Raw genomic sequence first — 15,281 nt, forward strand, 5'->3', positions numbered from 1 at the left:
TGAGGTTACTATTAATATTCTCTGCAAGGTCATTAATATACAACATGAACAGCAAGAGTCCCCAACACACTTCCCAGGTGCACACATGAAGTTACTTCCACATCTGACGATGACTCTGCATCCGGCCTAACATGCTTTGTCCACCCTACCAAGAAGTCCTCAATCCAGTCATAAATTTCACTTGATACTCCATATGATTGTACGTTTGACAAGAATTGTTTGTGTGGTACTGAGTCAAATGGTTTTTGGAAATAAAGAAATACAGCATCTTCCTGATTCCCTTGATCCAAAGCTTTCAGTATGTCATATGAGAGAAGTGCGAGCTAGGTTTCACATGATAAATAGTTTTGGAATCCATGCTGGTTGGCATTGAGGATGTCATTCTGTTCAAGATACTTCATTATGTTTGAGCTCAGAGTACGTTATAAGATTCTGCAACAAATCAGTGTCAAGGATATTGGATGGTAGTTTTGTGAATCACTTCTACTACTCTTCTTGTAGATGGGTCTGACCTGTGCCTTTTTCCATGAACTGGGCATGTGATTTTGTTGGAGGGATGTAACATATATTTTAGTTCGAAGAGGGGTAACTGAGCTACCAACTCAATGTAGAATCTGTTGGATTCCATTGCGCTGTGAAGCTTTTTTCAGTTTTAACGATTTCAGCTGTTTCTCAACACCACTGACACTAGTACTTACTTTACCCATCATCTTTTCAATGGTACGAGGATTAAAGTGGGGCAATTCTCCTGGGTTTTCCTTGCTAAAGGAACATTTGAAAATAGAGTTAAGCATTTCAGCTTTTGCTTTGCTACCATCAGTTTCAGTTCTTGTCTTATTCGCTAGGGACTGTACAATAACTCTGGTGCCACTAACAGCCTTTATATATGATTAGAATTTCTTTGGATTCTGTGACAATATTGTGCTACAGTTGTCATTGAAGGGATCGTGTATTGCTCTCTTGACAGCCAAACGCATTATGGACTGGTTTACTGTGTACATTATGTGGTCAACTATTCTTTTAAACTTGAGCCATAGTTCCTCTACATGCTCCATCCCTGCGCTGAAATCTTGCGTTCCGTAGTGAGATATGACACTACCATTGTTTTTTATCTAGTTTACTTAGTGTATATCTAAAAACAAAGATGATGTGACTTACCATACGAAAGCGCTGGCAGGTCGATAGGCACACAAACAAACACAATCATACACACAAAATTCTAGCTTTCGCAACCAACGGTTGCTTCGGCAGGAAAGAGGGAAGGAAAGGGAAAGACGAAAGGATGTGGGTTTTAAGGGAGAGGGTAAGGAGTCATTCCAATCCCGGGAGCAGAAAGACTTACCTTAGGGGGGAAAAAGGACAGGTATACACTCGCGCGCACATATCCAACCACACATACACAGACACAAGCAGACATTTGTAAAGGCAAAGAGATTCGGCAGAGATGTCAGTCGAGGCAGAAGTACAGAGGCAAAGATGTTCATTACAGGTGAGGTATGAGCGGCGGCAACTTGAAATTAGCGGAGGTTGAGGCCTGGCGGATAATGAGAAGAGAGGATATACTGAAGGGCAAGTTCCCATCTCCGGAGTTCTGACAGGTTGGTGTTAGTGGGAAGTATCCAGATAACCCGGACGGTGTAACACTGTGCCAAGATGTGCTGACCGTGCACCAAGGCATGTTTAGCCACAGGGTGATCCTCATTACCAACAAACACTGTCTGCCTGTGTCCATTCATGTGAATGGACAGTTTGTTGCTGGTCATTCCCACATAGAATGCATCACAGTGTAGGCAGGTCAGTTGGTAAATCACGTGGGTGCTTTCACACGTGGCTCTGCCTTGGATCGTGTACACCATCCGGGTTACAGGACTGGAGTAGGTGGTGGTGGGAGGGTGCATGGGACAGGTTTTACACCGGGGGCAGTTACAAGGATAGGAGCCAGAGGGTAGGGAAGGTGGTTGGGGGATTTCATGGGGATGAACTAAGAGGTTACGAAGGTTAGGTGGACGGCGGAAAGACACTCTTGGTGGAGTGGGCAGGATTTCATGAAGGATGGATCTCATTTCATCTCATTTGAAATGAGACGGCGGAAAGACACTCTTGGTGGAGTGGGCAGGATTTCATGAAGGATGGATCTCATTTCATCTCATTCAACCAAACAAGTCTAGTAAACATGGGCACAAAAATGCAAACCTTAAGAGCTATAAGAAGTGCTCATAACTTTTTAAGATACATGTTTTAGAGCCCATGTTGACTAGACTTCCTTGCTTCAAATGATCGTTTTTGTCATACCCCTGAATATTGACCATTCCTCCTGGGACACTGTGTATTACAGCTATTTGTTATTAAAGAGGTGCTGCACTTCCGGTCTGTAAAAGTTACAATATTTAAGGTTCTATATAAATCATTTAAAACTAACAGTTAGTATTTTTTTACAGCATTCAGTCAGTGGACAAACAAAACCAAAGGAAGAGAAAGTGCAAACTGACGGCTCTTTCACTGCATCCACACCTGAATCAGAGAAGTAAGTCTAGTTCTTTTTCAGAATGCATTATTTACCTACCGTATGAATCTCCCCAATATCAGAGATTACGTGTTACACATTAGACCTATACTAATTCATTTGACAGTTGATGTGGAGTAGGAATTTCATGCCACAGAAGGTAATTACTGGTGGCAGTTTCCACCCGAAAGTATTTTTGCATCAGGTGGGTGGCTGTGACAAGTGATTGTGTGGTGTTCTTGTGTTAGTCTAATTGATGACTATGGAATGAAAGCAAGAGAAAGACCTAAGCACAGTGTCTTAACCTCTCAAACAGTACAAGGGTTGCTGCGAAGCTCAGCACTTACAGTGCTGGTCTCGTAGGTGACTGCTGGTACCTGCAGGGTGGCTGAAATGTGTTTTTTTTTTAGAAGTTATTAGTTATTTGTGGGAAACTATAGTTGGAAATTTGTAAAATTTTTTGGAGTTTCTGCCTTCAACACACAATTTTTGCTATTGAGTGTCGAAACTGGATATGCAGATGGAACTCCCAACTCAGTTCTATTTCTTGAGGGAAAGTAATTGAAAGATATTAATTATTTTCAAATACATAAGTAAACACATGATATTGTGGTCTACATTTCTTTCACAGCCAATTTGTATGACAATCAAACGTAATACAGGATATCAAAGTGAAATTCGGTATTCATAGTGCACTAAGGAGAACGCGCAAGTCAGTTAATGACTGTAAAGTGACAGTAATAAAGTTTTCAGCAGTAATGAATATTTCATCAGTGCCAGCCACTAACAACAACTGGTGTTCACAGTACAAACTACGAAGTCGGTTGACCCACTGAAGTTTAAGGTGTGTGTCAGTGCAGGTGAGCCGTGGAGAGCCATCATCTGCTCTATGAGTTGCACTCCAACCTTATGTCGTCAAATTAATCTTACTTGCTGTCATCAACATTGCTGTCAGTGCCTCAGTTATAAGACTCCCATTCTTCTTCTTCTTCTTCTTCTTCTTCTTCTTCTTGTTTTAATTAAATAAACACATTTGTCTTCATTTAAAAGTTTTTCTCTGTATAAAACTTCATTTTATAAATATCATATTTCAGTACGACCCTGACAAAACATAATACTTTATAAGACATACGATGTAAATGTTGCAGACTCTCTAATATGACCAATTAGTTCACTGTCCTTTCATGACCACTTGTTGTTGACAGACAGAAAAATAACCCTCAGCCACAGGTTGAAACTATTAGATTTTAAATAATTCTGCAGTATATCATGTGAATCTGTAGCCTTTTCCAAAGGTGTTTTATTTCTTTTTCCATAACTTCTTATTTATGGCGCACACGCATACACATTTTTGTTTGGAAATTAATTTGGTAGTGGAGAATTCCTTGACATCAGCTGTATGATGTAGAGACCTCTACTACCCATGCATGCACTGGTAGCGGAAGTGGTTAAGATGACTGCTGGCGATAAGGGAGAAATCTGGATTTGAGCCCCCATCCGGCACAAATTTTCATATCTCCAAGTTGAGTAGTAAATATATATCGAAATCAGGTGGATCATTTCATGTCAGCAACTAACCTTCGCCTCCCTGCTTGATCATCACAGATTTCGTTGAAATTTTAATTGAACATTCACTTATGTCCCCAGTATTGGAGGGCAGTGTGGAGGGTAAAAATTGTAGAGGGAGACCAAGAGATGAAAACACTAAACAGATTCAGAAGGATGTAGGTTGCAGTAGGTACTGGGAGATGAAGCAGCTTGCACAGGATAGAGTAGCATGGAGAGCTGCATCAAACCAGTCTCTGGACTGAAGACCACAACAACAACAACAACATAGTCACTTGTATGACTCCGTGTGCAACTTTACACTGAGCAAGTGTGAATTTATGGTGACTCTGAGCTGTTAGATGTCAGGCAGTATTTTGTTGAATCTGGTAATCTGGTCTGTCATTCTCATATTTTGTAATCTTCTTCACACTTCTCATATTTTGTAACCTTCTTCACACTTCTGTCCATGATATTTTCATCCTCAACTTATTTTGTCTGGAAACATATGGCACCCTGAATTTTCGATTTGAAAATCACGCGTTGTAAATGTGCTTCTTGTACTACCATTTGACCGAGCGAGGTGGCGCAGTGCTTAGCACACTGGACTCGCATTCGGGAGGACGACGGTTCAATCCCATCTCCGGCCATCCTGATTTAGGTTTTCCGTGATTTCCCTAAATCGCTTCAGGCAAATGCCGGGATGGTTCCTTTGAAAGGGCACGGCCGATTTCCTTCCCCATCCTTCCCTCACCCGAGCTTGCGCTCCGTCTCTAATGACCTCGTTGTCGACGGGACGTTAAACACTAATATCCTCCTCCTCCTACTACCATTTCTTTCAGATCCCTCTGCACTGGATCCAGTGTACCATGGTTCTCTTGTACACAACAAACTCTAGTATGTAACGTTTCAACCTCCACTGGTCCATTCTAAGGATGTGTCCAAAGAATGTGATGAGTGTTTTATTTAACTGTAATAATTCAAAATCAAGAGACAGTAAGTTCTTTTGGACCATTTGTCAGCATATGTGGTTGGACAATTCTAGATCTGTGGTTCCGATGGAAGTGTGAGCAAACATTAATAAATTGCATCAGAATACAAGGGTGATTCAAATGAAGATGTTAAAATTGCAATAAAATTACCAAAACTTGTACTATTGCTTTATTATTTGACTGGTGCGATCCTTCTGTTTGGACAAATCATCAAAGTTGACAGAACATTGTTGCAGTGCAGAAAAGTTGTCCGTGCAAAGATGGCCGCCCCATTCTCGCCTTGCATTGCAGTGGAGCAATGATCTTTGATACATTACTTTAGAAGTGCAGCTGTTAAACCTGTGGGAATGCATCACAGGATGAAAGCACAGTATGAGGGTTTATGTGTGCCCCTGCAAAAAGTGTGCAAGTGGTACAGGAAGATAAAAAGCTTCTGACCCAGACACATGATATAATGATGAACAGAAACATTACTGCAGTTAAAGAGCTTGTGAAGGAAACAGGTGCCTTACTGCAAATGAAGTAGCCACTGTTTTGAATATTGGTGTTGGTTCAGCACACAAGATTGCCCATGACATACTGCAATTGAATAAAGTGTCTCCAAGACAGATGCGACGTTGGTTGTCTGCTGAGTTAAGAGAGATCATCGTATTGTTGCCTGTGAAGAACTTTTATGTCATTTCCAGGTCGAAAGTAAAAAATTTCTGGGTATTTTTTTTATCACCTCAGCTTTCTCTCCTGTACCAACCTTTTCATCTAAGAGTAACACTTGCACCTAGTACCGTTCATTACTTATTGTATACATTCCAATCTCTTGTGTTTCCCTTCAGTTTATTACACATTTTTATTAGGCTGCTTTCTTGTCTGTACGTTAAAAGTTTTGAAATTGATGTATACTAACTTCCCCGACCCCCCCGTGAACCATGGACCTTGCCGTTGGTGGGGAGGCTTGCGTGCCTCAGCGATACAGATAGCCGTACCGTAGGTGCAACCACAACAGAGGTGTATCTGTTGAGAGGCCAGACAAACGCGTGGTTCCTGAAGAGGGGCAGCAGCCTTTTCAGTAGTTGCAGGGGCAACAGTCTGGATGATTGACTGATCTGGCCTTGTAACACTAACCAAAACGGCCTTGCTGTGCCGGTACTGCGAACGGCTGAAAGCAAGGGGAAACTACAGCTGTAATTTTTCCCGAGGGCATGCAGCTTTACTGTATGGTTGAATGATGATGGCATCCTCGTGGGTAAAATATTCCGTAGGTAAAATAGTCCCCCATTCGGATCTCCGGGCGGGGACTACTCAAGAGGACGTCGTTATCAGGAGAAAGAAAACTGGCGTTCTACAGATCGAAGTGTGGAATGTCAGATCCCTTAATCGGGCAGGTAGGTTAGAAAAATTAAAAAGGGAAATGGATAAGTTAAAACTAGATATAGTGGGAATTAGTGAAGTTCGGTGGCAGGAGGAATAAGACTGTTGGTCAGGTGAATTCAGGGTTATAAATACAAAATTAAATAGGGGTAATGCAGGAATAGCCTTAATAATGAATAGGAAAATAGGAGTGCGGGTAAGCTACTACAAACAGCATAGTGAACGCATTATTGTGGCCAAGATAGACACGAAGCCCACGCCTACTACAGTAGTACAAGTTTATATGCCAACAAGCTCTGCAGATGACGAAGAAATTGAAGAAATGTATGATGAAATCAAAGAAATTATTCAGATAGTGAAGGGAGACGAAAATTTAATAGTGATGGGTGACTGGAATTCGGTAGTAGGAAAAGAGAGAAGGAAATGTAGTAGGTGAATATGGATTGGGGAAGAGGAAGCCACTTGGTAGAATTTTGCACAGAGCACAACTTAATCATAGCTAACACTTGGTTGAAAAATCATGAAAGAAGGTTGTATACATGGAAGAACCCTGGAGATACTGACAGGTTTCAGATAGATTATATAATGGTAAGACAGAGATTTAGGAACCAGGTTTTAAATTGTAAGACATATCCAAGGGCAGATGTGGACTCTGACCACAATCTATTGGTTATGAACTGTAGATTAAAACTGAAGAAACTGCAAAAAGGTGGGAATTTAAGGAGATGGAACCTGGATAAACTGAAAGAACCAGAGGTTGTACAGAGTTTCAGGGAGAGCATAAGGGAACAATTGACAGGAATGGGGAAAAGAAATACAGTAGAAGAAGAATGGGTAGCTTTGGGGGATGAAGTAGTGAAGGCAGCAGAAGATCTAGTGGGTAAAAAGACAAGGGCTAGTAGAACTCCTTGGGTAACAGAAGAAATATTGAATTTAATTGATGAAAGGAGAAAATATAAAAATGCAGTAAATGAAGCAGGCAAAAAGGAATACAAATGTCTCAAAAATGAGATCGACAGGAAGTGCAAAATGGCTAAGCAGGGATGGCTAGAGGACAAATGTAAGGATGTAGAGGCTTATCTCGCTAGGGGTAAGATAGATACTGCCTACAGGAAAATTAAAGAGACCTTTGGAGAAAAGAGAACCACTTGTATGAATATCAAGAGCTCAGGTGGAAACCCAGTTCTAAGCAAAGAAGGGAAAGCAGAAAGGTGGAAGGAGTATATAGAGGGTCTATACAAGGGTGATGTACTTGAGGACAATATTATGGAAATGGAAGAGGATGTAGATGAAGATGAAATGGGAGATATGATACTGCATGAAGAGTTTGACAGAGCACTGAAAGATCTGAGTCGAAACAAGGCCCCGGGAGTAGGCAACATTCCATTAGAACTACTGATAGCCTTGGGAGAGCCAGTCCTGACAAAACTCTACCATTTGGTGAGGAAGATGTATGAGACAGGCGAAGTACCCTCAGACCTCAAGAAGAATATAATAATTCCAATCCCAAAGAAAGCAGGTGTTGACAGATGTGAAAATTACCGAACTATCAGTTTAATAAGTCACAGCTGCAAAATACTAACGGGAATTCTTTACAGACAAATGGAAAAACTGGTAGAAGCCGATCTCGGGGAAGATCAGTTTGGATTCCGTAGAAATGTTGGAATACGTGAGGCAATACTGACCCTACGACTTATCTTAGAAGCTAGATTAAGGAAAGGCAAACCTACGTTTCTAACATTTGTAGACTTAGAGAAAGCATTTGACAATGTTGACTGGAATACTCTCTTTCAAATTCTGAAGGTGGCAGGGGTAAAATACAGGGAATACAAGGCTATTTACAATTTGTACAGAAACCAGATGGCAGTTACAAGTGTCAAGGGGCATGACAGGGAAGCAGTAGTTGGGAAGGGAGTGATACAGGGTTGTAGCCTATCGTCAATGTTATTCAATCTGTATATTGAGCAAGCAGTAAAGGAAGCAAAAGAAAAATTCGGAGTAGGTATTAAAATCCAGGGAGAAGAAATAAAAACTTTGAGGTTCCCTCTTGACATTGTAATTATGTCAGAGACAGCAAAGGACTTGGAAGAGCAGTTGAACGGAATGGACAGTGTCTTGAAAGGAGGATATAAGATGAACATCAACAAAAGCAAAATGAGGATAATGGAATGTAGTCAAATTAAGTCGGATGATGCTGAGGGAATTAGATTAGAAAATGAGAGACTTGAAGTAGTAAAGAAGTTTTGCTATTTGGGGAGCAAAATAACTGATGATGGTTGAAGTAGAGAGGATATAAAATGTAGACTGGCAGTGGCAAGGAAAGCGTTTCTGAAGAAGAGAAACTTGTTAACATCAAGTATAGATTTAAGTGTCAGGAAGCCATTTCTGAAAGTATTTGTATGGAGTGTGGCCATGTATGGAAGTGAAACATGGACGATAAATAGCTTGGACAAGAAGAGAATAGAAGCTTTCGAAATGTGGTGCTACAGAAGAATGCTGAAGATTAGATGGGTAGATCACATAACTAATGAAGAGGTATTGAATAGGATTGGGGAGAAGAGAAGTTTGTGGCACAACTTGACTAGAGGAAGGGATCGTTTGGTAGGACATGTTCTGAGGCATCAAGGGATCACCAATTTAATATTGGAGGGCAGCGTGGAAGGTAAAACTCGTAGAGGGAGACCAAGAGATGAATCCACTAAGCAGATTCAAAAGGATGTAGGTTGCAGAGGTAGTGGGAGATGAAGAAGCTTGCAGAGGATAGAGTAGCATGGAGAGCTGCATCAAACCAGTCTCAGGACTGAAGACCACAACAACAACAACAACTACTACTACAACTACTTCCCCGACAAGCTAAACACTTGAAATTTTAAACATAGTTCAGGACTGGATGACAGTGCAACATTAACTCTCTATGTGACAATGCAGTATTTACTCACTTTCTTGTTAGTGTTTTTGGTAGAGATGGGGGTGAAAAACATTGGTAACGTCTGCCATTTTAGCTGCCTGCAGGACCCGTGTGTTGTACGGGTAGTTTCATAATGTGTTCCAGGTGGTGTGCAAGTGGATGGGCACAGCTGAGCAAAGAAATGGGGAAAGGGGAAGATACGTGCAGTATATTATGAGACATATGTGTATGTGAAGCTGTGGGTAAAAAGCTTGTGTGTGTGTGTGTGTGTGTGTGTGTGTGTGTGTGTGTGTGTGTGTGTGTGTGTGGGTGAGTTATTTAAATAAAAATATTTTTTAATAGAACAGTTTTTTACATTGGACTAAAAAGTATAAAATAGTTTCTCTTGGCCTCAAGCAGATAATCCTAAAATTTGTACTTCTGCATTTTTAATAACTATGACAATACTTGTAATATTTATAATGAAAAATATGGGACACATGCAATAGATAATAGTTAGGAGATGATCTATTAATGGATAAATTGTGTATTGTATGAGCCCAAGGTTTTTCGTTACAGATCTTACAAGTATTGCCATAGCTGTTAAAAAATTAAACTCACAAATTTTCAGGACAATCTGTATGAGATAGAAATCTTAGTCCAATATACATTAAAAATTTATTTTTATTTAAATAATTCTCTCTACAGTGCCATGGAAATTATTCCCCAGTATATTGAGACATGATCTATTATCCTGTCCTTTCTCCTTATGTGTTGTGCATATGCTCCTTTCCTTGCTGATTTCTTGGAGAACCTCCTTTCATAACTCCTCAGTCCACTCAATTTTCATTATCTTTCTATAGCACCGCATCTCAAACCCTATGATTCTCTTCTTCTTCAGTATTCGCACATCCACGATTCACTTATCTGAAATTTCTTCCTCAAATTGTATGATATTAGTTGACTTATTTTTTTACCAGGAGATGAAACATTTGCACAATTGTGTACCCAAAATGAAATGGCAATTTGTCAAAAAAAAAAAAAAACCGCACTCAACTGTTAGCAGGTTAAGTTATGCTCACTCTGTTTGGTGTGCTAAAGGGGTAATGTTGGGGAGAATACATGAAAAGGGGATTAACAGTGATTAGTAATTAAAGTCTAAATCTGGTACAAAATCACCTTTGCCCTGCAGTCAGGAAAGAACAGTGAGGGCTTCTGACTACAGGTTTTTTGTTGCAACTCAACACAGCTCAACTACACTCTGCCTGTTCAACTGTAGCAGCAATAAGGATATTAAATCTAAATGTCCTGAACATCAACGGAACTTACTCAAACTTACCCTAAGTGAATTTTGTGTGCTGACAGCTCAAAGTAGCACTGGGAAGCAAGTGTATCGTAAGCAATGAAGAAATGAAATCTGTAGTGCAAGAGAGACAGCTTTCACAATCAGAGGCATTCTGAAGATTCTGATTGCTCACTAAGCTAATTTTCGAATATCTAGTAATGCTACAAAATAAAATTAAGCATACTGGCAACTATAAAACTGAATAGTTTTTTACAACATAATATACATTTTAAGAGAATGAAACTGACTTCTTTTTTACTCAAAAGTCTCTCAGCTGAATGAAGCCTTTTCTGTATTTACTGTTTCATGTGATCTTATATGTTACTATGTGTAGGTACTTACTTTTTTCTACAAAATGTTATGTCAGACTTGTGCCAAAATGTTTTCAGTTTTGAATGCAAATTTTAAATTTGATTTGCGTAAAGACTACTCAGTTGTCACATATGTTGTGCTATGTATGTTTACTATTGACTTGGAAAATGGTTATATCATGGTAGTTGTGGGACTTGTTCTTTTTGCTTTCTTTTAAGTAAATTAGTTTTTTAGGATATGGTACGCATTTCAGAAAATGCAGTAATGCCAGCCAGACTGTTACGTGTAGCTATACCCTCTACGTGTAGACATATTGTATTGTTGAAAGTGCAGAAATCTAAAATGTGTTAACTTCACAAACTTACCAGTTCTGTAATTTCACCTGTCGTGGAATTTTTAATTAATAACTATTCTGAATAAGAAATTTTTCAGGAAAAGTATACAGGACTTTTGATTCATTGTTAACTGTTGGTTGATAGTGTAAATATGACAATGTTCTTCACTATAGGAAGAATACTCTTCCAATGTCTCACAGTTTGTCATCAGTAACACACTTTAATATATTTACAGACCTAAATGGCCACCAGTAAGGACACAGAATGACTTACTTGAAAATTACAATTTTGAATATTCACCATGGTATCCAAAGAAGCCATGGGACATCGAAACTGATAAATTGTAAGTATATATTAAAAGCTGCTGATTTTCTTTATATTGTATCTTACCTGTAAATAATTCAGAGAATGAAAATGACTTACGTGTTTTGCATATATATACACACACACACACTGTGGCTAAACATGCCTTGGTGCATGGCCAGCACATCCTGGCACAGTGTTACACCGTCCGGGTTATCTGGATACTTTAACTGACACCAACCTATCAGAACTCCGGAGATGGGAACTTGCCCTTCAATATATCCTCTCTTCCCTTTACCCACCTGGCCTCAACCTCCGCTAATTTCAAGTTGCCACCCCTCGTACATCACTTGTCACTCAACAACATCTTTGCCTCTGTACTTCCGTCTCGACTGACATCTCTACCCAAACTCTTTGCTTTTACATATGTCTGCTTGTGTCTGTATATGTGCGGATGTGTGTGTGTGTGTGTGTGTGTGTGTGTGTGTGTGTGTGTGTGTGTGTGCGCGCGCGCGCGCATACATGTCCCTTTTTCCCCCTAAGGTAAGTCTTTCCGCTCCCGGGATTGGAATGACTCCTTACCCTCTCCCTTAAAACCTGCATCCTTTCGTCTTTTCCTCTCCTTCCCTCTTTCCTGATGAAGCAACCGTGGGTTGCAAAAGCTTGATATTTGTGTGTTTTTTATTGTCTATCTACCAGCGCTTTCCTGTTTGGTAAGTCACAGCATATTTTTTTTTTTTTTAAATAGGGGGAAACACTCCACGTGGGAAAATAATATACGAGGTGTGGCTAGAAAAAAACCGGACTAGTACTGGTGAAACAATAAAACGAATGCAATAAGGCTGAAAGTCGCGTGGCCTGTCACGTGACTCTCGCTCCGCCTACTGCTAGAGTTTCATCTGCCTCCTGCACTCAGTCTGCCCGTGGCGTCTGTTTTAAGTAGTTGACGTTTTGTCTGTGCGTCGGAAAATGTTGAGTGTACAGAAAGAACAGCGTGTTAACATCAAATTTTGTTTCAAACTAGGAAAATCTGCAAGTGAAACGTTTGTAATGTTACAACAAGTGTACGGCGATGATTGTTTATCGCGAACACAAGTGTTTGAGTGGTTTAAACGATTTAAAGATGGCCGCGAAGACACCAGTGATGACACTCGCACTGGCAGACCATTGTCAGCAAAAACTGATGCAAACATTGAAAAAATCGGTAAACTTCTTCGACAAGATCGCCGTTTAACAATCAGAGCAGTGTCTGAGTTAACAGGAGTTGACAAGGAAAGTGTCGAACAAGTTTACCGATTTTTTCAATGTTTGCATCAGTTTTTGCTGACAATGGTCTGCCAGTGCGAGTGTCATCACTGGTGTCTTCGCGGCCATCTTTAAATCGTTTAAACCACTCAAACACTTGTGTTCGCGATAAACAATCATTGCCGTACACTTGTTGTAACATTACAAACGTTTCACTTGCAGATTTTCCTAGTTTGAAACAAAATTTGATGTTAACACGCTGTTCTTTCTGTACACTCAACATTTTCCGATGCACAGACAAAACGTCAACTACTTAAAACAGACGCCACGGGCAGACTGAGTGCAGGAGGCAGATGAAACTCTAGCAGTAGGCGGAGCGAGAGTCACGTGACAGGCCACGCGACTTTCAGCCTTATTGCATTCGTTTTATTGTTTCACCAGTACTAGTCCGGTTTTTTTTCTAGCCACACCTCGTATATAAAAAACAAAGATGCTGTGACTTAACAAACAAGAAACAGTGACCTGGTCATTTTGGCACATTGATGGATGACTGGAGTGTGGCTAATCTCCACCAATGTGCAGCCATCTTTAAACCAGTTGTACCACTCCTTATCTGTGTGATGCCCATAGCATCTTCATCAAAAGCCATCTTGCGTCTTCCGAATGGTTTCTACCTAGCTTTCACCCAGTTTCTGGCAAAATTCAGTAGCACTGCTCCAGTCATTCCATTATTTCTTGAAGAAAAAAAAAAAAGACACAAGCACTGCACGCTACCTCCCTCAACTGCTACTTGCCAGCAACTGACACTATCAACAGGTGGGAAAAAATTCACGCATGTGCACAAAGCTTCAAGGTCGGCTCGTGCAAGTGTACTAGGTTCAAATCCAACAGGGGTCTGCAGAAAGAAAGATACTTTTCTAATGGACCTCGTATGTGTAACATGTGAACATAGCTTGTAATATTGTTCAAATTCCTGCAATTCTTTAGTTGTTAATACAGTAATTACTTTCCATGACAAAGGTCGAGCAATGCAGCAGAGGCAAATGGCCTGGACAAGCGCAGCCACTGGGCACGGCTGTGGGTCACAGTGCTCGGAGTGCCACCATCGCTTCTCGGGCGGCGGAGGGTGTTAAGTCTCGTGGAGGACGTCTGCCGAGGTGGCAGGGGGTCGATATGTGAGGTAGCTGGTCCAGTCATGGGAGGCCGCAAGATGCATCTCCGCATGGTTACAGCAGAACTCGCTTCTCGCCTCTTGAGGAACAATGGCGGGCTTCTCGAGATGCCAGTTGAGGGACCTCCGATTCGTGCAGAACCGTGCACCAATCAAGTGAGTGTAGATTTATTTGAAAAATTGTGTAGTGTTGTAAATTGCCTGATCTAGTTGCAGTTCTCTCTCTCTCTCTCTCTCTCTCTCTCTCTCTCTCTCTCACACACACACACACACACACACACACACACACACACACACACACACACATACATACAGGTATGCACATGCCTTCCCACTTTCCCCCTTTCCTTGTATTTCTTGACTGCATTTTTCTTTTAATTTTTCATCTTCTCCCCATCTTCACTTCTCACTGTTCCTAGACAAAGTTCAGTGTTTCATTGGTGTTAACTGCTGGGTGCTGACTCGCTGAATATCATCCTATTCAAATATGTATAGGTGTGCATAGGAATAATAAATCGCTACCAAAGATACACAAAGAAGGTTTTCCTATTTTCCTGATTGTGAACTCAAGAAACAGACCAGATTATAAAATTACAAACAAATTTAACTCCATTCTCACCAAGAAATGTACATACACTAAAAACTACACACAAAAAAAAAGTCAACATCAACATCCCTCATTCACCCTTCTAGTATCATTTGACATCACAAACCTATAATCAAACATACCCATCCCAAAAAACACATTACGTCATCAGGTCAAACCTTATAAAACGGCCCAGACTATCACTGCCAGAAATTATTGAATTCATGGACATCCTTGAACCAGTACTAAACTACAACAACCGGGCTATCTGCTTCGTGTGGCAATTTCGGTGGGGCTGGGAGGGGGGGGGGGGGGGTCCGCCAAATTCATATTCTTGAGGAAAAAACCTTGTTTCACAAAGTGCCGAGCATCCAGTGCACATTGGTCTATCAATTATTCATATGATTTTGAAACTCATCCCTGTTAATTTTTGAATACATTCCAAGTTGATTTCTGGATGAATCATAAGTTGATTTTTGAATTCGTTAATAGTGTACATGGCGTCTCTGCCAGAGGAATCTCCGTTGCATTTAGAAATAAACTCTCATGCAGACAAAAGGGACAGGGTTTACGAGCTGAGTGGAATAAAGCCAAACAGGTGAATGTCAATCACTGTTTGTGGCTGACTGAGTTTGCAAATGATCAGCATTGTTATAATTATGAACAAAATCCATAGATTCTATCAGAGTGAG

The 15,281-nt window shown here is 40.5% G+C and overlaps 1 protein-coding gene across 2 annotated transcripts in view; it reads left to right on the plus strand.

Moving 5' to 3' along the window:
• Nucleotides 1-15,281, plus strand: part of LOC126210202 (uncharacterized) — a 44,221-nt gene that overhangs the window by 10,552 nt on the left and 18,388 nt on the right. For both annotated transcript variants that reach the window (XM_049939379.1, XM_049939380.1), the window contains 3 exons: nucleotides 2,439-2,524; nucleotides 11,520-11,627; nucleotides 13,853-14,159. In XM_049939379.1, the coding sequence (XP_049795336.1) occupies nucleotides 2,439-2,524; nucleotides 11,520-11,627; nucleotides 13,853-14,159 (501 nt within the window). The remainder of the gene's footprint in view (nucleotides 1-2,438; nucleotides 2,525-11,519; nucleotides 11,628-13,852; nucleotides 14,160-15,281) is intronic.

Source organism: Schistocerca nitens, chromosome 10 (genome assembly GCF_023898315.1).
Source record: "Schistocerca nitens isolate TAMUIC-IGC-003100 chromosome 10, iqSchNite1.1, whole genome shotgun sequence".
Classification (NCBI taxonomy): domain Eukaryota; kingdom Metazoa; phylum Arthropoda; class Insecta; order Orthoptera; family Acrididae; genus Schistocerca; species Schistocerca nitens.